Source organism: Antechinus flavipes, chromosome 4 (assembly GCF_016432865.1).
Source record: "Antechinus flavipes isolate AdamAnt ecotype Samford, QLD, Australia chromosome 4, AdamAnt_v2, whole genome shotgun sequence".
Lineage (NCBI taxonomy): Eukaryota > Metazoa > Chordata > Mammalia > Dasyuromorphia > Dasyuridae > Antechinus > Antechinus flavipes.
The window spans coordinates 66,552,808-66,574,476 of record NC_067401.1 but is presented as its reverse complement, the minus strand read 5'-3'; the positions used below and the strand labels follow the sequence as shown (position 1 = coordinate 66,574,476).

The 21,669-nt window shown below is 33.8% G+C and overlaps 1 protein-coding gene across 3 annotated transcripts in view; it reads left to right on the top strand.

Annotated features, from left to right (window-relative positions):
- The window catches only part of PALMD (palmdelphin), an 81,950-nt gene that overhangs the window by 23,170 nt on the left and 37,111 nt on the right, over positions 1-21,669 (top strand). For all 3 annotated transcript variants that reach the window (XR_007953136.1, XM_051993273.1, XM_051993271.1), the window contains exon 3: positions 11,605-11,729. Coding sequence is in view for 2 of the 3 variants with exons in the window: in XM_051993273.1 (XP_051849233.1) it covers positions 11,605-11,729 (125 nt within the window). In the remaining variant the exon portion in view is untranslated. The remainder of the gene's footprint in view (positions 1-11,604; positions 11,730-21,669) is intronic.

The following is a 21,669-nucleotide window of genomic DNA, read 5'->3' as shown; positions in this document are numbered from 1 at the left end:
GTTCTTTTCCTGAAATGTGAATATTTATTATATTCTATCTGAATGAGTGGCCAAAGTGCTGTATGTACTGAGTTACAGGTCTTTATCTGCCAAAAAACATGTGAAGTAATATTCATCTTAATTTCAAAAGAAAGTCACCCTTGGAAGAGCTTAGGTATTCTATCACAGGAGAAGCATAGGAGTACAAGGCTGTGGGTTGAAAAAATGATGGGTCCTCTCAGTAAAAATAAGGAAGAAGAAATATGTACCTAGGCTAAGGCCATGGACAAGCAGATCTTTTTAATATCTCTCACATCTATCAATTATTCAACTCACATGCTTTCTAAAGGATGGGGATGTAAAGGAAGTCAGAAAACTCAGTTCCTGCTTTCAAAGAGGTTGCATTTTGATAAAGAGGGCACCGTATTAAAAACTAGATACAAACAAAATATAAAGAGTAGAAAAAAGTAATCTGAGAAAGGAAGACATTAGCAGCTGGAGAGACTGGGAAAGACCTCCTGCAGAAGGGAGAATTTTAAAGACAGAGTATCTGAAGCATGGGGGCAGTCAGTTCAAAGTTGCAGGGACAAGAAGTGGAGTGTCCCATTCTACGATCCACAAGAAAGCCAGTATAAAATATGTAGCAGGGAGAAAAGTTTAAAAAATAAATAGAAAGTAAGATTTCAGGTTCTGAAGAATTTTAAATGCCAAACATGAGATTTTCTGTGATCCTATAGGTAATTGGTGAGGTAGGTCTATAGCACAAAAGAAAGACTAAGGTTGAATATACAGATGTGGGAGTCATATGCATGGATACATTAACTAAATCATTGCTTTTCTCCAATTCCACCATCTATTATTCCTCTTTACCACCTACTTGGTCAGTTACAATTGACTTCCTCCTCTGCTCTCTCCTTTTTCCAATCTACCCTTCACACCACTGCTCATTTTCCTTGTGCTCAGATCTAATCCTCTCACCCTACTGCCCAAGAATCTTCAGTGGTTCCACATTGCCCACTAAATAAAATTCAAATTCAAACCTAATCCTCAAAATTAGGTAAATCTTATATGTTTATTGAATTGAATTTCAACAACTTCAATCAAATCAATAACTCTTAAGATGTGATATCTAAATCCTTTTGCAAATTTTAGAAGGCATCTTAGCATTTCTCAATCTTTTGTCCCTAAATATTCTTTAGCCAATTTATATTTATGGTCCCTAATCAGAGTGTTTACTTTGGAGATAGAATCCTAAGCTTCCTTTAAAGCATAGCACGGTGTCTTCTCCTACACACAAGACTTTTGGTGATCTCCCCAACTAGCAGTATGTTCCCCCTCTTGAAATTGTTCACGATATATTTCATGTTTGCTTATTTTTTTTGCATATATAGTGTGGCCAATAAATATCTCCCCAATATAATGTAAGCTCCTAGAAGGCAAAAATTGTTTCTTTCTTGTCTTTGTATGTTAGCATTTGGCACATATTAGGCAACTAACATATACCTGTCCAAGTTAGAGAGAAACAAGATGATATAGTAGACTTAGCCCTAGATTTGGAACAGAGGACCTAGGATTAAAGAGTGAATGAAAAAAATAAACATTAATTAAACACTTACTATAAGCAAAGTACTGGGCTATTAATTTATAGATCTGTTGATCCCAGATTTACTTCCTTCTTGTATAACTTTGGCAAATCATCTTACTTCTGTGGGTTTCACTTTTCTCTTCTATAAAATCATTCATTCAGTTCTAAATCTACAATCCTATGAAGTGAATTCAATTAGGGATCTAAGGAGTCATCGAATCCAATCTGTGCTAGAATGGAAATTCCTTCCACAAATAATCAAAGATAATGAAGTATTTAAAATCCATTAAACCATATTAAGCTGACCCCTCCCCCTTCCCTAGTGATTAGTGTGTCTAGTACTTGGCATTTTTTTTTTTTTTTGCTCCAAGGCCAATTCCCCTGGAATAATGTATTTCCTAATATACAGATAACATCTGTAGCACAATGACATCAGTGGAAGCTTTATATGTGGGAGGGAAGGGAAAGATTTATGTCTCAGAGAACTAAGGTCTCATTTAATGATGAAATGGAAAAAGTATCAGAAGAGGCATCAAAAACCCTGATTCTAGTTTCAGGTATACTTCTACCAATGTAGACCCAATTCCTTAACCTCCCTGTACCTCAGTTTCTTTATCTATAAAGTGCATGAGTGGGATGAGGTAAGGTACAGTAAGATTTCAACATGGACTATTTCATCTCTAAGTTCTCCCTCTATTCTAGGATTCTATGATCTGTATTTTTATCACTATTTAAAAGAAAAGCAGAAGAACCTTCAGAGCTTTAACTAAACCACTTCTTACTAATTCAATGCATCACTTCCTTGAGCCAATATAGAGAATTATTAACTATCCAAAATTCTTTTGTTTTACCTGATACTTTAATTAGGTATAGAGTAGTTCAAGTGATCCAAGAATTTTCAGTTCCACAAAAGCATTTGCCAACTCACAAGTCTATATTGGTTCCATTCACATTTCCCAGTCTTACTGTCATCTAGCCTTTCACTCCTTCATCCTTATTCCTAGTTCACCAACTCTTGCCTTCACCATTTCCCTTGCTTGCTACACATTTCAATAGGCTGAAACAATATAATACCTCTCTAAAAAGTTATCCTCCATCTAAACCCAAAACCAAAATCACCTCTCAGAAGTTTGTTGTTGTTGTCTTTGTGTAGATTTTTTTCAATAGTATTTTATTTTTCCAAATACATGTCAAGACAGTTTTAACATTCATTTTCTTTTTGCTGAGGTAATTGGGGTTAAGTGATTTGTCCAGGGTCACAGATAGGAAGTGTTAAGTTTCTAAAACCAGATCTGAATTCGGGTCCTCCTGACTCACTGTGCCACCTAGCTGCCCCCTGAGGAAAGATTTAAACAGGAGGTGAATCTTTCTGACTCCAGGTCTGGCATTCTATACATCTAGCTGCCCTAATTAATAATGCTAAAGATAATTTAATACCTGAAATCTACTGTTAATATAATCTTAGATGAATTAATTTAAGCATTTTAGTTTAAGTTTTTTAAAAGCATTTCTCTCTAGAAAAGACAAAATATTTTTTCTTATCTGCCTTATATTTATTTTAATTTTATATATTATTTTAGACTTATAATTATTTCCCATAGTGATAGGATTATGAAGGGGTACCAACAATTCATTGTGATAGGTTCAGTGAAAACTGTAATGCATATAATGCCATACTCTCCTAGTTTTAATAGAATAGTGGTAAGTCCTATTGAGCTTGCAACTGGGGCTTCAACATATGTTTTTAGGTAGTCATAGGGGAAGGCCATAAAATAGTGTTTTAGCTATAAATGTTAAAATGACACAAACTGTGAATGTCTTTTAAAAATTATGCGTTATTCTAAGTTATTGCAAACTGATCTATTTTACATGCTGATTTATAAGCAGTATGAAAGTAAAATGAAAAATTTTATTCAATGAAAGGTATATTAATTTTTTTTGGCAAACTGTCAGGCACTCTGTAAAAATAAACTATTGCTATTATTTCTGCCTAACCCAAGCAGTCATCATGATCTCTTTAGGATCAAAGGAGAAAATGTATGTAAAACACTTTGCAAACTTTAAATGCCCTATGAAAACATGAGTCATTTTTATCTAATATGATAAATATAAAGCAAGAACAATCCTTGTGGTATTTCTATCAGGTCCCTAAATTGCAGGTTCATAAGATCATAGATTTAGAAGCCATCTAGTCCAACTTTCTTATCTTACAGATGAGGAAACTGAGACCCAGGAAGGTTATATAACTTGCCCAAGATCACATAGATAATAAATGGTAAAGCTATAATTCAAATCCATGTTAATCAATAAGCTTCAATTAAATACCTACTATTTATCAGACACTACTTTAGATGTTGGAGACATAAAGACAGCAATAAAGTAGTCCCCACTTACTCTACTGGCAGGAATAATGTATACACACACACATACACACACACACACACACAGACACACACATTTTATAAAATATATACAAAGTAAGGGCAGCTAACTGATGTAGTGGATAGAGCACCAGCCCTGAAGACCTGATTTCAAATCTGGTCTCAGATATTTAACACTTCCCAACTATGTGACCCTGGGCAAGTCACTTAACCCCAACTGCCTTAGCAAATACATATATATATATATATATATATGTATATATATATATATATATTTGCAAAATGATTTGAGCAGGATCACACAGCCAGCATGTATGACAAGTGGAATTTGAATCTAAGTCGTCCTGCTTTCAAAATCAGGTCACAATACCTCTTATTGCTAAGATTAAGAATAGAAGCAATTAGTAGTAGATTTTATGTCTTTTTTTACTAGAAAAAAAAACAGGAATATCAGTTATGCAAAGTTGGTTTTAGATCTTTACATCAAGCTTAATTAGGTGGTTAGTATATCATGGTTATATATATATAGTAAATACAAGTTAATTTATGGGGAGGCACTAGCAAGTGTAGGGAGAAAGGTGTAACTTAATCCCCAGGTGTAACTTAACAACAGTAAAGAATGTTAAATTTCTGAGTCTGGGTTTCAATAGCAGCTCTGTCCTAAGAATGGTGAAATATTATTTTGATTGCCATATACAAGTGGATTTGTTTAAGTTCGGGAGATTTTTCCTCCTTAAGTAAATGTCATTTTATGAAACATGATCCTGAAGTTATACCAGTTGGAGTCCATATCAATCTAAAGTCCAAACTCCCTTTGTTCTTCTCCAGGTTATATGAATGTGACTCCAAATTAACCAGGATATGTCACAAGAAGCTTGCTCACTACTATATTATGAATCAACATCCCTTAGACAACTTACTACCTGAGTCTTAGTGATAGTTATGTGGATGTAATTGGCTGAAATTGTCCCTAACTTGTTTGGGAGGACTATAATTTATTATGACAGCATGATCTATTCTTGTTTCACAATACTAAATACCTACAGTTTTCATCAAATGAAAACGAATAAGTCAACAAGAAGAGTACTACAATTATTAGCATATTTCACAGACTCTGAGAGCTCACTTTTGGCCTTCATGAGTAAAATTAACCAGTCTGGTAGAAAACATTTTTGCAAATAGCAGAGCAATTATAATTAAGGATTGAGATAATTCTGATGACAAAAATCTTCTATTTATGCACAAATCAACTATAAAATGTTCAGACTGATTGTGGGTACATTCATTTTCTGTACTAACATAAGCAAGGTATAACCATTTCCACATGGTTAAGCATAGGTGTAGGTTTGGGAGTCAGGAAGGTCTAACTCAGATATACAGTTCTCCCTTATACATCATTACTTTCCCTGTTACAGTTTCAATATATTAATATATTTCAATATATTACAGTTTCAATATATTTAAGAAATCAAATGGGAATTTGGGGAGAATTTTGTGGAAGCCACAGATGACACTCAAAGGCCAGCAAACAATACAGAGCTTATGACCAAGTATTTAAGTCAAATTTTACAATAAGGTGCTGCAAACATTGAATAAGAGGAAAAAAAGAAAGAAATTCAGACTTCTCTGCTACAAAGGCAGGGCCAAAAGACTTTTTCTAGATTGCAGGGATACTTTGTCCAATGATGTGGAAGGGATAACTGTAGCTGTGTGATTGTGGACAAGTCACTGAACTTCTCAGTCCCACAGGCCTCTCTAAGACTGACTATAAGTAGGACTTATTGATCTGCATCAGTGGAGGGAATGTCCATCCTGGGAATCCTACACACAAAGGATGTCATTGATCTAGATCAAAAGGAAAAACAAAAAAAACAAAAAGGCTTCGATAAGGTCCAGAATGTTGTAATGTCCAGAAAGGATCAATTAATTAATCTACCTGGCTCTATCACTTGATTGCCACAGGTAAAACTCTAAACTTTTATGGCTCTTACCTTCCTGATCTAAAATAAGAGGCATAATAATATTCTTACATCCTACTTCATAGGGTTGTTGTCAAAATAAAGTGATATAATATGTGCTGAGAGCTTTACAAAACACAAAAGACTATTTTTTCTTGATTACCACCTGGCCCCAACACCTATCTCTTTGGTAACCATGAAATACTAACCACCCTAATTAGGCTTGATGTAAAAAAATAAAACCAACTTTGCATACTACTATTCCTGACATCTTTTTTTTTTAGTAAAAAAAGATATAAAACTACTATTAAATGCTTCTATTCTTAATCTTTGCAATAGGAGGCATTGTGACCTGATTTTGAAATCAGGAAGACTTAGATTCAAATTCCACTTGTGATACATGCTGGCTGTGTGATCCTGTTCAAATCATTTTACCCCTCAGTTCTCTAGACAAATCTCTATGACCAGAATTTGCAAAGAATATGCTAATATTATATATAACATGGTAGAGAAAGTTTTCTTAACAGCCAGTTCCTTAGTCCAGTAAAATCACATACCTAGTGTCTTTTCCCTGTGAAAATGAAATCCTAGGGAAGAAAAGAAGTTCTTGCTTTCAATTTGTTATAATTTTAGTCATTAATTATCTAGATAGGTAGAACTGCCACACAAAAGCACTTTTCCATAGAAGTAACCTGAACTAAATTTTTGTCAAAAATAGAAATTGCTTTGTTTGGTGTTCAAATTTCACAATTTGGCTCTGACTTACCTTTCCAAATTTGTTTCATTCTTCAGGAAGTCTGTATTTTGGTTTAGTTTCTCCAAAATCTCTCATCTCTAATCATTTCTCCTGCCTATCCAAGAAAGCCCATTTTCCTCATCAATTAATCCCCAAATGGCTCTAGAGGGAAAAATAAGGCAGATGACTTTCCACAGCCCTCCTTCACTTAATTCTAATTCACTTGCATGTCATGACATCATTTCCCTGATCTCATGGTCCTGTTAAAGAAAGCACAGAAACAACAATCAATCAACAAGCATTTATTAAGTGCCTGCTATGTGCTACACACTGTAGTAAGCACAGGAGGTACAAGTACAATAGGTATAAAAATCCCTACTCTTCTAATGGAAGGAGACAAAAAAGTATTCATAACTATATATAGATTTCTCATCTCTGCCTTCTCTCTATTCAAACTTCAATTCAAAAGTTGCATTCTTGGTAAAAAAAAAAAAAACCTTTCCTGATCAGCTTTCCTTCTCCCCCTCCCCCACCTACTATTTCCATCCCTACCCTAGCTGAAAGCACCATCTTTATCTTTAAATAGTCCTAGACCACTGTGTCTTAGGTCCTTTGCCCCATCACTCTTTACCTTTTATTTCAATGATAAGCTTTCCTCAACAAAGAATTCCTTAAGGTCAGAGACCTTATTGTTTTTTTTTTTTTTCATTTTTGAATTCCCAACCAAGAATGGTTGAATTGTATTGAGTTGAAATGCAATTAAATATTAACATCAGAATGATTATTTACTATTTTTCTGGAATCATAGATCTAAAATTTGAGGAGATTCAAGAAGCCCTCTAATCCATCCTCCCCACCTATTTTACACAAAACTTTCTAATTATACAAGTAGTATCAAAAGTGGACTTTGAACTACTTTGAACTTTAGTGGTTTAAAACAAAGATTCAGTGGTTTGCCCAGGCTCACCCAGATAATAAGTATTTGACTAACTCTAAGTCCTCTGACTCTTAAGAAAACTCTCTTATACCACCTCACCTAGATATTCTACTAAAATGTTTGCCATTTCCTTCTCCAGTAGATTAAGAGTCACAAAGCTAGGAAATGTTTGAGGTTAAATTTGAACTCAGACCTTCCTAACTCCAGGTCCAGTGCTCTATCCACTGAGTCATGTCCATTTAAACCTCGCCTTAGGCTTTATTATTATTTTTTTTATTTTTTTTTTATTTTTTTGTTTTTATTTGCTTATTTATTTATTATATTTATTTTTATTTTTATTATTATTTGACAAAACCTGCAGCCATTTGAATTCATCTCCTTTTACTTTAAATCCAGGGCCACTGTGCCATTATGAAATTTTAATTTTTTGGCAAGTTTTAAAACCTATTTTAAACTTAAGCACAAAATAAGAAAAGAAAAAAATGCCTTGTATACAGCAGAACAAGAGGGGATTCACTATAAAACAAGAAAATTCCATTTCAAGAAAACCTGTATAATAAATACTATACATTGTTTTCGAAGCTGTCCATTCTTTTTTGGCTTCCTTATAGGTTTTCTTTTTTTCGCTGCTCCTCTACTTTTTATTTTATTCCCCTCCAGGCTACAATTAAGCATGGACGCATATATGTGCATATACACATATACATATATGTATGCATACATAAACACATACACCTATATATGTATGTAGATGTATATAAATATCTATAAATATATACATATATATACTCATAGACATATGCAAGACCATATTCCCATTTATTTCCATTTATCACATGTTTCTCTAAAGGTGGATAGCATCTTTCTTCATAAGTCCAAGTTTCTCCATATTTTTCTAAGTCAACCAGCTCATCATTCCTTATACCATAGCAATATTCCAAACCAATCAAATTCTATCTGAAATATTGTCTATGAAAATTTTTTTCCATCTTTTTGTATTCCTTTTAGTCTTGGCTGAATGCATTTATTTATATATTTATTTATACAATTTTAATTTAAAATGATCAAAATTATCCATTTTACCCTTCAACAATGCTCTCATTTTATAATATAGTTTAATGTCTGGTACTACTGAATCTGCTTCCTTTATGTCTTTTTTCCCTTGGTTTCTTTGAAACTCCTGACCCTTTGTTTCAAATGAATTTTTGTATTACTTTTTCTAACTCAGTATAAAAATTTAATTAGTATGATATTACATACTATTTATTTAGGTAAAAATCATCTTTTTGTATTATATTAGTTTATTCTACCCATGAAAAATAAATATTTTTTCAATTATTTAGATCTGTATTTATATAAAAAGTGTTTCATATTTATGTTTGTTACTGTCTCTGTTTTGGCAGGTATACTCTCAGATATTTTGTACTGTTTAATTATTTTAAGTGGTCTAAAACAATATTGAATGATATGGCTGACACATACTATAATATAATTTCCCTATTTTAGCTTTAACTTTCTCTGAGATCATGATTATTACCACTACTTTTTTTTAAATAATAAATTTAAGCCTGACCTTTATTTTATGTTTGTGTGTATCTCATTTTTATAGAATTTCCGAAAAACAACATACTGTTGAAATCAAATTATTAATCTGCTATCAGTTTCCATTTTATATGTAAATTCATCCCATTTACATTCTAATATAATTACATATATATTTTCCTCCTCCTTTTCCTCATTATTCTTCTTACCTCAATCCTATCCTTCCTCATTCCTCTACTTTACTTCTATCTTCTACCTTGCCCTATTCCTTAACCTACTCCATCCATCTTAGAGTCTCTCCCTTATCCTCTCCCCCACACCTGCCCTCTCATTTCTTTCTGAATTTAGAAGATTTTATCCATATATATATATATATATATTATATATATATATATATATATATATATATATATATATATATAGGTTGTTCCCTCATTAACCTATTCCCTATGAAAGTAAGGTTTCAGCACTACCTACCCTTCCCCAGACTAGTTTCTTCTTTATCAATTTTGCCTTTTATGCTTGATTTATATGAGATAATTGCTCCTTCTTATCCGTCTCTGCATTATTTTTTAGAATAACCCCATCTATTCAGCTCAGCCCAATCCTTTCTTTCAAGCTACCTAAATAAAAATGACAGTCATAAAACAACTGATGATATATATAATCATATATAATATACATATATTATATTATATATATATATAAATATATTTTAAAAGCAAACAATTTGACCTTAATTGGTACTTAATGTTTACTTTATATTTCTTCTGGATGTTATAAGTCAAATTTGCCCTTCAGTTCTGTTGGTTTTCTTACAAACACCTGAAAGTCTTTTAGTTCAGTAAATATCGTTTTTTCTTCGTTTAGGATTATATTTAACTTTGTTGGGTAAATTATACTTTGTTGTATCCCAGCTCTTTTGCTCTATAAAATACACTATTCTAAGATCTACAATTCTTCACCATAGTCATTGCTAAGTCTTGTATAGTCCTGATTTTGTAGCTCCATATTTAAATTTTTTTTCCTTGTTTCTTCCAAAATTTTCTCCTTAACCTAGGAGTTTTGAAACTTAGCTATGATGTTCCTCTAATTTTTCCCTTTGAGATCTCTTTCAGGGGGTGATTGATGGATTTTTTTTTCTATTTTTATTTTGCCTTCTTGTTCTAGAATTTTTTGTAATACTGTATCAAGATTCTTTTTTAATCATAATTTTTAAGTAGCTTAATTATTCTTATATTATTTTCCTCAATTTATTCTCTAGATCAGTTGTTTTTGAGATATTTCACATTCTCTTCTATTTTTTTCATTATTTCAATTTTGTTTTATGATTTCTTGGTGTCTTAGAATGTCATTGACTTTCCTTTGCCCAATTCTAATTTTCAAGAAAAAATTTTCTTCCTTATGTTTTTTATTATTTGTTTTAAGTTGTTTGACATTCTTTACAAAATAGTTTTGATTTCTTGGATTAGTGTTTTTTCTCCTAATTTTTCCTGGATCGCTCCTTTTTGATTTTTAAAGTCCTTTTTAAGTTCTTCTAACAATTTTTTTGTGTGTGTACTTGGGACCATTTGATGTTTCTCATAAAAAAAAAAAGAGTGACTTTTTAAAACTCCATTATTTTTCTCTGAATATGAACCCAGATCTTATCTATCCTCATAGCAGTTATCTATGATTGCTTACTATTTTTTTGTTTTATTTTCTTTTTAGCAGCTATTAGTATAATCAAGAGGTAATCGCAAGGTATGGGCAATGTTGCTCCAAGCCTCAGGTCCTTCTTACTATTATCTCTAAGGTCTGTCTCCAGGCCCAGGCTTGACTCTCCACTCCTAAGCCTTGTTTGAAGCCCCCCCATCACACTATTGTGCAAATCATCTTGCTCCCTATTGTCCCACTGGTGGTTATAACTTACAGGAGTCCTCCCTGACTGGTAACTGAAACCAAACTCTCTGCTCTTAGGCTGGTGCCCACAGCTAGCAGGACCCCTGCCCCTCTGGTACCACACTCACCAGGTGTGTGCTAGTCCCTTCTCCCTGACAGCAGCAGTCCAACACTGACACATCTGGTCAGCATAGCTGCACTTCAGTCTTCTCCTATTCAGTCATGAGATCCTCAACACATGAGATTAAAGTTTCTGAGGGTAAAGCTGCCTCCCAAGCCCAGCATCTCCCAGGGCTTGTTGTTTTTTTATTCTGCAGAATTGTTCTGAAGGTGTTTGCACTTCACTTAGGTTGAAAGTCTGCCCCTGGAAGTCAGGTCTTTCCTGGGATCTTCTTAAGTTGTCTTAGAAGAACAACTGATTTTGTTTATTTCTGCTGCTCTACTTTCTCTCCAAAGCAATGTTTTATCTTTTTCTATGGAGAAAATTTGGAGAGTTGAAAGTTTTCTGGCCTATTCTGCTATCTTCCCAGAATTCTCTTATGAAATTGAAATTTGTTTAAGGGAATGTCTTGGAGCTCATTTTTGTCTTTCTTCTCTGGTATCAGAAAAAAGCGTTGAGAGAGAAATGGCTCCTGGATGGAATAAACAGTGGAAAAGAACAGGAGGAAATGCAGAAGCAAAATCAACAAGACCAACACCAAACCAAAGTTCTAGAACAGAGCATCTTGAGGTATGGCTAACTTTTTAGTAGATTTCTCATATTCACAGTAAGAAAAGAACCAAGTTCTTTAAGAGCCTAGTGTTTATGAGGAACTATATGTAGCACTTTAACATAAGGTTGTAAGGTCCCTTTAAGAACTGTGTTTTGCCTCTTTTTGCATCCCTCGGGCTTACTTAGCACAGTGTCTGGCACATAGTAAATGCTTAATAAATGTTTATTAAGTTGAATTCAAAATATTACTTCATTTGATTCTCACAACAGCCCTGGAAGGTAAGTGCTATTGTTATCTCCATTTTACAGTTGAAGAAACTGAGGCTAACAGATGTTAAGTAATTTATCCAGACACACAACTACTGTCAGAGGCTGGAGCTGAATTCAAGTTTTCCTTGCTTCAAGTCCAGTGTTCTGTTCATTGTATCACTTAGCTACCTCTCGGACCATAAGATCATAGATTTAGAGATAAAAGGAAACAAAGTCTATTTAGTTCAATTTTCTGATTTTACAGATGAAGAAAGCAAGAATTTAGATAACTAGAACGCTTTCCCAAAGTCACATAAGTTATAAGAAGCTTAGGTTGAATTCAAATCCAGGTCCTTGCCATCTAAATACAGTGTTCTTTCCACTGTACCACCCAGGAGGCACAACAAAGCTACTGAAAATGAAAATGTGAACCCAAACTTTATCTGAATAGCCTTACAAGTGAAACAAAAAATGGCTTACCTCTCTCCTTTGCAAAGACAGGAACCTATCATAATAAGGATTTTTGTGCCCACATATCTTTCTTACAGACTGTCCAGTCACCACATTAATGACAAAATGATTTTCACTGACTGCATCCTCTTAGCCATCCATGGCTTTCTGGATACTTAGCCAACCAATATTTATCCCGTTCTGAATAGTCTGTTCCTAAATTAGTAGAACAACTGCTACCAGTCAGTCACTCTCAGGTATGACAGACTCATCTTTAGAAAGGAGTTTAAGTGAGGAGGTTGAAGCTAGTAATTTATTTGAGAATTCTGAGCTCCAGTGAGCTAAAACTAAATAATCTGGTGTCCACACTTAGGCTTGGCATTAATATAATGAGCTCTTGGGAACTGGGGGCCATCAGGCTGCTGAAGGAGAATGGTAAAAAAAAAAAAAAAGGTCTAGATTGTAAATAGACCAGGTAAAAATTCTCGTGCTTATAAGTAGTGGAACTGGATAACCTAAATTTCCAAATTAGGTGATACAAAGAAGAAAGTTGGAGAATCAGGAATACATTGTAGACAATAACAGCAAGAATGTATGATCAACTATGAAAGACTTGGCTCTTCTCAATGGGTCAGTGATGCAAAGCAATCTCCATAGACTTTGGACAGAAAATGCCGTCTGCATCCAGAAAAAGATCTATGGAGATTGGATGTAAATCAACATATGTTTTGTTCACTTCATTTTTCTGTTTTTTTTTTTTAAATCTCTCCCATGGTTTTTTTTTTTCTTTTGCTCTGATTTTTCTTTCCCAACATGATTTATAAAGAAATGTGTATTAAAAAAAAAAAGAAAGAAATAAACTTAGAAGAAGGAGGAAGAGGAGGAAAAGAAGGAAGTTGAAGGAGGAAAGGAACAAAGAGGAAGGAAAAGGAAGGAAGAAGGGATGAGAAGAAAGGGGAAGAGGAAAACAGGAGTAGGGAAGAAGGCAATGGAAAAGGGAAGGACAGAAAAGGGGAAAGATGTTGTACGCATTAATTTAAAATGAGGCTGGAGATAGAAAAGTATTTTGAAAAGCTAAAATGGAAGGTAGGATATTAATAGTATCATCTAAAAGGGCCATTCTCACAGGCACAAAATTAAAATGTAAAGTAGTCTTCCATACCAGATTGTCACCTATTTAAGTATTTCAAAAAACATGGATTTCACTAAATGTGAGTTCTCCTTAAACTTATGCAGATTGAAATCTCTCCATGAAATCCCAGTGAATGGTGTCTGACAGTTATATGTCCAGAAAATTGAAGGAAGAGGGAAAGAAAGGAGACACATTCTCACATATATTCAAGGAAAAGAAATGGCAAAGTGAAGTACTCAAGCTTTTTTGTCACAAAGTAACCAACATAGAGATTGGGTCAACTCGTGCATGCTTTCTTCCAAATCTAAATCCATACTTTATCTCTGTATTATTGTCATTCCACTTCTTCATTGCTTATCACCTCTCAACTTGAAAGCAGAGATGGAGTACAAAGTTGCAACTCCCCAATATCATCTTTGGTAAGGACTATATAAAAGATGTAAAAAAAAGATGTACAAAGGATCATATCAAAGAAAAAATACTTATACTATCTTCTGCATTTTAAGCACATCTGGCAGAAATTATTTTATGAATCTAATATTATTCTAAGATCAAGTATTTCTCATTTAAAGAGAAAAATGTCTAAACTTACTCACACGTGACAATTTTAGTTAACATTTATAGCCATTTTGAAGAGAGAAAAGGTCATAGAAAGATAGGACACAATTTGGGGTTAACATCCTATTTCAACTAATAGAGCAATTATCATTTAATTTTTCTAAAAACTCCTGAAGTACAATCCTTTTAATACCACCCATCTTTCTTTGTCCACTTCTCTCAAAGGCTTTCTCCTTCTATCCTCAAAGCGGTCACTGATGAGCTACAGTAGAGGACTTCCTCTCTCTGATCAATAACCAAACCCTTCTGAAAGGAGCAGAGGTCACTGCCCTTAGGTGACTCTATGAGGCAATGATCCTAACTAGATAACAGGTACTTTTTGCCCTAAATTTACCACTTTTAAAATCCCTATGTCCTTTCTTAGGGAAAGGTCTAGAAAATATTTTAAACAAGGAAAAAATACTTTTTGATATCCTCAAAAATTTTTGATGTTTCCACAAAAGCAACCAGGTCATAAAGAATCTTAAGTCAATATTATAAGAAGGTGAGTCGAAACTAGAAATAATCAGTCTGGAGAAATGATTAGCTCAAGGGATATTGTGATAGCAGATTTCAGTTATCTTATGACTTGTCATTTAGAAGAAAGATTAGCTTGATTCTATTTGGATACAGAAGACAGAACCAGAAACAGTGGGGAAAAAGTACAGAGAAGCAGATTCTGGCTTGATGGTAGGAAAACCTTCCAAGGGTTAGAGCTGTCCAAAAGTGAGGCAGTCTGCCTTTGGAGACAGTGAATTCCCATTCATTGAAGTTTTTGAGCAGATGCTAAATGATCACTTGTCTGGTATGTTGAAGAAGGGATTCTTTTGGGAAATGACATATATTAGCTGGGTGATCCTAGGCAGGTCATTTAACTTTTCCATGCCTCAGTTTCCTCATTTGTAAAATGGAAATAATGCACTTACCTAAGAATTGTGGTCGAATATCAGATGAGATAATATATATATATATGTAAATTATTTTACAAACCTACGTGCTATGCAAATATTAGTCAATAATAATGAAGACTAATATCTAGATATCGACTATATATATACATATATATACTTTTTCAGGTCTTTTTAAAAAATCATGATTATTTAGGTGTTTTATTGGTGCAGATAGTTAATGCCTCATGCCTCAGGAGGCATGTATTCATGAACAGGATCTCCCTAAAATCACCATCTGGTAGCCAACTTTCTGGTGAGAGACCTTTCTAATCTTAGTGAGGCTGGCTCTCAGACAATAAGCAGAAACAATAACTAGGTCAATAGTTAAAGCTTTTCCAAGTGGACAGAACCTACCAAATTTTATGATTTATTCCCACAGCCATTAAGAACTCACTGTCATATTCAGCCAGGATCAATTAATCAATAAAGATATTAAGTGGTTACTGTGTCCCGGACTCTGTGCAAAGCACTAAGGTCTTTCCTGAAAAGGACCAAAATGACATCACTATATTAGAGCCAAGTTACAGGGAATCCAGTTATGGCTGATCAGTCCAATACAAGTTTGCAATGCTCTGTCCAACACAAACAGTCCTATGAATATTTGGGATGACTCTGCTAACTTTGCATATCTCACATTTCTTCTGAGCTAATTCAATTCTGTTTTTCTCATAGAGCACAGTGCCTTCTCTAATGCAGGCTCATCATACAGAGCAGTCCTGTACCAATGTCTCTCATGTCATACAATCAATTCTAAGGTTCTTGAGAGACCTCAAGAGTGTCCTTGTATAGCTTGTTCTGACCAACTTATGAGCAATTGCCCAATGACTAAGGATACAAAATGATGCAAAAGACAGAGAAATACAGATGCGCATAATACATAAAAAAGGACTGTTATTTTCTTGTTTAAAATTTATGAGGTTCAGTTCTATCAACTTTAAAAAGCATTTGTAAATGTAATTTCTAGAAAACTTAGATGATTTTAACATTTTCCAGTTCAACAGTTTTTAAGAGATTCTACCATATGAATAAAAGTAAACAATGACTACTTATTTTTTAAAAATGAACACTTAGAAATAACCGCACTTCTGTGGCTGCTGAGCTACTCATTAATAATAATAAGTGATAATAGCTAACACTTAAAGAGTGCATTAAGGTTTGTAAAGCATTTTACAGTTATCCCATTTGATTCTCACAATGACCCTGTGAAGGAAGTGTTAGTAATCTGATTTTCCAGATGAGGAACCTGCGACTAAAAGAAGTTAAAAGCTTGCCTACTTCATACAGTTCCTAAGATAGGATTCAGCTTCAGGTCTCCTGATTCCACGTCTAGAAGTCTAGTCATTGGGCCATCTGAGTCTCTACTATAAGTAGTAGGAAGTCACTGCCCCAGTTGGTCTAGCCTAGGGATTCTCTTCCATTATGTTCTAGCTCAGTGCTGAGGTCATTGAGGGAGCCTAAATTAAATGCTTCAATAAACTCCTAAAAGTAAAGATACTCTCTGCCTTCCTCTCACAGCTTTCCTTTTTTTGACTTCCTCTAGATTCAGCAATTTTTTTTCCCAAAGCTGCTACAATTCACTAAACTAAACTACATTAACAGGTTTGAACAAGGCTGGGAATAAGCTTCATGCTTTTTATTCAGACCCAGGATTGCTTTTAGCATTTACTTAAATATTCCTATGTTTCAAATTTCATTGCTAATGGCTTAGGGCACCTATTTACCCCCAAGGGTGGGGCTCACATCAGAGTAAACAGCAACTTCTCTGGAGCCAAACAAGGTTTTCCTGTGTAGAAGATCTTTGAAGTACTGTCTGCTTCCCTACCCCTTCCAGACCAAGTCACTGCCATTATTAGAGGTGTTCCTCCCCATCTATTCTAAGTTCTCAGTGTTTTGTTTTTTTTGCTTATGACTTTTCCTCTTTCATTTTAGAAGATTTAGTAGCCTTCTAGTGAAGAATGAAATTATCTATTTCCAATACTTTCATAAGGACAGAGTATTTAAAATTTAAAATTTTCAATTTTTCAATTTAAATTGCATCCCTCAAATACCTTATGCCTAAAATGTGTCCTAAGTTCCAGTTATATTGTTGTCAAATAAGTCTCCTTGTTATATTCTTTGTAAACTTAGTGCCTAGAATAGTACCTTTTTATAGTAGTCACTTAACAAATGTTCATTGAATAGAGTTAAATTGACTCTATTAAGCACTTATTATGTTCCAGATACCATATTAGACCATGGGACTAAAAAGACAAAAGAGAAAAAAATATCCTCTTCTGAAAAGGCTTAAATTATCTCCAGAGATATTATATATGTATGTATATGTGTTTATGTATATGTGTATATATTATTCTGTATTCATATGCTATATACACACATACACTATATATACTGTATTTGTAGGTATATATGTATACTGATTTTATATATATATATATATATATATACATATACATATACATACACACATACATCTGTGTGGATATTGCACACACACACACACACACACACACACACACACACACACATACACAGAGTGACTTGAAGGGAGAATTGTCCTAACTGATGAAGGAATAAAAAAGATCCCACACTGAAAGTAAAACCAGCTGAATTTTGCAGGAAGCTAAAGATTCTAAGAATTAAAGAGAGGAAATTGTATTCTGGACGTGGGGAACAATTTAAAGGGATGAGAGACAGAGTGAGTGCCATGAATGTAGACCAAGAGGGCTAGATTGAAAAGTGCATTGAAGAAAGTAAAAAAAAAAAAAAAAACCTTTAAAAAATAGAAAGTAATTTATAATGTGGCTGGAAAAGTCAATTGGTGTTATGTAGTATAGAGCTTTAAAAACCAAAAGAAGATTTTTGTATTGACAGTAGAAATAATGGGGAACCATTGGGATTTATTGAGTAGCAGGGCAATATGGTCAGATATGTTGTTTAGAAAAATCATTTTGGCAATTGTGTAGAGAAGATAGATTGCAGATCAAAGAGACCTGAATCAGGTAGAGCAATTAGGAGACTATTGCAATACTGGAGGAGGCTTGAATTGGTAAAAATAACTAGTCATCAAAGGCCTCATAAGTGGATTTTTCCAGTCAAGCACTGTTTTACTGAGAACAGAACATGCAGCATAAGAGAGTCAAAAATGCCTTTGCATGAGACCTCTAAGCAGCTCTTGTGTTACTCAGTAGGGTAGGAGTCACATTGCCAAAGCAGCTTTTCCTGATAATTGAACTTATTCTTCTCAGATAATATTTCTAAAACTGCTAAAGAATGTCATTTGGGGAATTCAATCTTTCTCCTAGGCATCAACCCACCCTACTTAAAAGGCTTTTATTACAACTTTAATGAAGTATAATTTCTTTGGGGCTTTGAATAGCAAAAGACTGATTGAAGAAAAGAAATATCCCTCCCCATCTTAAACACAAAACCCTAACCACAACTTGTCTCCTGACTACTTGAGTGTAACATTTGCTCTCTGCCAGGTCTCTCAGCTAAGAGATAAGCCTCAAAATAGCACCTTTGATATTACCTCAGAGTCTGTAGCATGTGTCAAATTTTCACCCACCTGACTTTTCAGTACTTGAACTCATTTATCTTAATGGGTAAAATATGAGCCTAGATTCAGGAAGGCTTAGATTCAAATTCTACCTTTGATACTAAAAGCATGACCATGGTGAGCAAATTAATCAAATATATACATATATAGGAAAATCTAGGAAGTTACAATAATTGTAAAATAAGAGGGAAAGTATAAGTATTAAGAAGGAGAGAAAAGGTTTCTTGCAAAAGGTGCAATTTGGCTAATGGGTAGTGTCAGGAGGTAGAAATGAGGAAGTACTATAAAGATGAGGTACAGCCAATGAAAATGATAGTCAATAATGTGAAAATATGATTGATATAATTGTACGTTATATCCTATATCAAATTGCTTGCTGTCTTGGAAAGAGGGGAAGGGAGAAAAATTTGGAATTCAGGATCTTATTAAGGTGAATGTTGAAAATTATCTTTACACGTAATTGGAAAAAATAAAATATTATTAAGTGGAGTGGAGAAAAAACATGATTGTACATGTATAATCTGTTTCAAATTGTTTGCTCTCTTGGGGAAGAATGTGGCGGGGTAAGAGAGGGAGAAAATTTTGGAACTCAAAATCTTATAAAAATGAATGTTGAAAACCATCTTTTCACATAATTGAAAAAATTAAAATATTAAGTGAAAAAATATATGTATATACAGTCAAAAAACAAACTATCTTGTGTAAAGAACAGGAAGGATTAAGAACATTACTGGATTTTAGAGGATATAGAGAGGAATAAAATATAAGGAGACAGGGAAGGTAGGAAGCCATCAGATTATGAAGGACTTTTTGCCAAAAGATTTTATATTTGATTCTGGAGATAATTGGAAGTCACTAGAGTTTATAGACTAGGGCATGACATGGTCAGTCTTGAAGTTTAGGAAGATCAATTTCAAAGGCAAGTAAAGAATGGGCTAAAGTGGGAAACTTGAAACAAGGAGACCAATCAGCAGACTATTATAATCATCCAGATGTAGTAATGAGTGCCTGAACTAGGCTTGGTGACAGTGTTAGAGGAGAGAAGGGGGAATATATACAAGAGATGTTACAAAGGCAAAATTTACAGCACCTGGAAACTGATTAAATATGAAAAGTTTAAGATAATAAGGAGTAAAAGTTGACACCTAGGTTTCAACTAGAAAACTGGAAGGTTAGGAAGAAGGTAGGGTTTTTATTTAATGAAAGAATAAATGAATCTGTCTAGGGCAATGATTACCGACCTGGAGATCCTGGGCTCTGTAGAGCAGAAAGTGAAAAATTATTTCAAAGAATCTACACATCTCCCTTTGTTGTACTTGTTGAAATAAAACAAACAAGCTAGGATTTGGAAATAGATTTTTAAGTTGAAGTTTTTCTAATCTGAGACCAGATTTTCCATCCCTGAAAGCTACAAAAACCACCTCAGGAATCTCATTAAGTGATTCAGCATAATATGTATTGTAGACTGAATTAATTTCTCACATATATACATATATATGCAAATGCTATTGTGATTAATAAAAATAAATTCATTTTGTGTCACTGAATTTAGAATAGTCTTTGGTCAATTATGTATTTTCTTTTCAATCAAAAGATTATAGCAATACAGCTATTCCCTCATTGGGATGAGGTGAGGGGACTGTGAAATATTCTGAATTTAAAGTATGACACGCCTACTAAAAGGCTGGAAACCACTGGTCTAGAATGCTTCAAGTGTCAGTACTGTGAAAGCTGTGGGAAATTAGAGAATATATTATGTAGAGGTCACCTTCAACCCTATAGGTCCATGATTATAGGACATAGGAATGAAAAGACTAATGAATTAACCCTGCAAGGTAAGTCAGATTTTTTAAATGAAAGATTCTCAAATATAATAACTTATCTGAATTAAATAATAGAGCTATCATTTATCTATAACATATAAAAGATTTAAGAATATGGCTGTGCTACAATACATACAGAGAACATTTATGATAGTAGCTGCCTTAAGCACTGCCCTTTATTGCAGTATCTGTTCCAAACTATGACATAGTTCCATTTTTATTTATGTCACTTCTTGCATACATTCATATGAAATTTCAGCATGGTAAATGTTTTAACGGGGACTTCTGACTCACATATAACCTTTAAAAAAAAAAAGCAGTTCTGTTTACTCATCTTCTCCTCTCTTTCAAGGATAGGTACTATTTCAGAAAATGGTTTCCATGGTTCCCACAGTTCAATTCCTGTCCCCAGTATATTATTAAGTATTTTGTTAGGTGTCTTGGTTATCATATTAAATATATGATATCATTATATTAAATATAAAAATCCCTATATGGAAAATTTTACTGAAAACACCCCCTTGGATCAATGTTTTTTAAGTGTTTTTAACCTTCCTAATATACCCTAAGATTCAGCAAATATTGGTAATTCATTCATTTAAGTATTTATTAAACAACTACTACATACCATGAACTATTTTAGTACATATACAAAGACAAAAAAACATACCCAAAGCACCTAATCCAAAATTTTGTACATGATTCACAGGTATCAATTAAATTAGCAGATTAAGTAAACAAATCAATCAACAAGTATATAAACCGTGCCAGGCTCTGTGCTATGTCCCCACATGCAAAAATAAAATAAGGAATTTTGCTTTCAAGGAGTTTATATTCTAGTGATCAGAAGTAACGTGTTCATATTAAAAAAAAAAATAAAAACATCAAAAATGCACAAAGTAAACCGAGGGTAATTAATGGGAGGGTCAAAACTTCCAACCAGTAGATAGGTCGCACTGTGGATAAAGTACTGGACAGGAGTCAAAAAGACTCATCTTCCAAGGTTCAAATCCAGCCTTAGATACTTACTAGCTATGTCACCTTAAGTAAGCCATTTATCCTTGTTTGCCTCTATTTCCTCATCACTAAAATGAGCTGGAGAAGAAAATAGCAAACTACTCCAGTATCTTTGCCAAGAAAACTCCAAATGAGATCTGGAAGAATAGGACATCATTGAACCAATTGAACAATAACTGAGCCA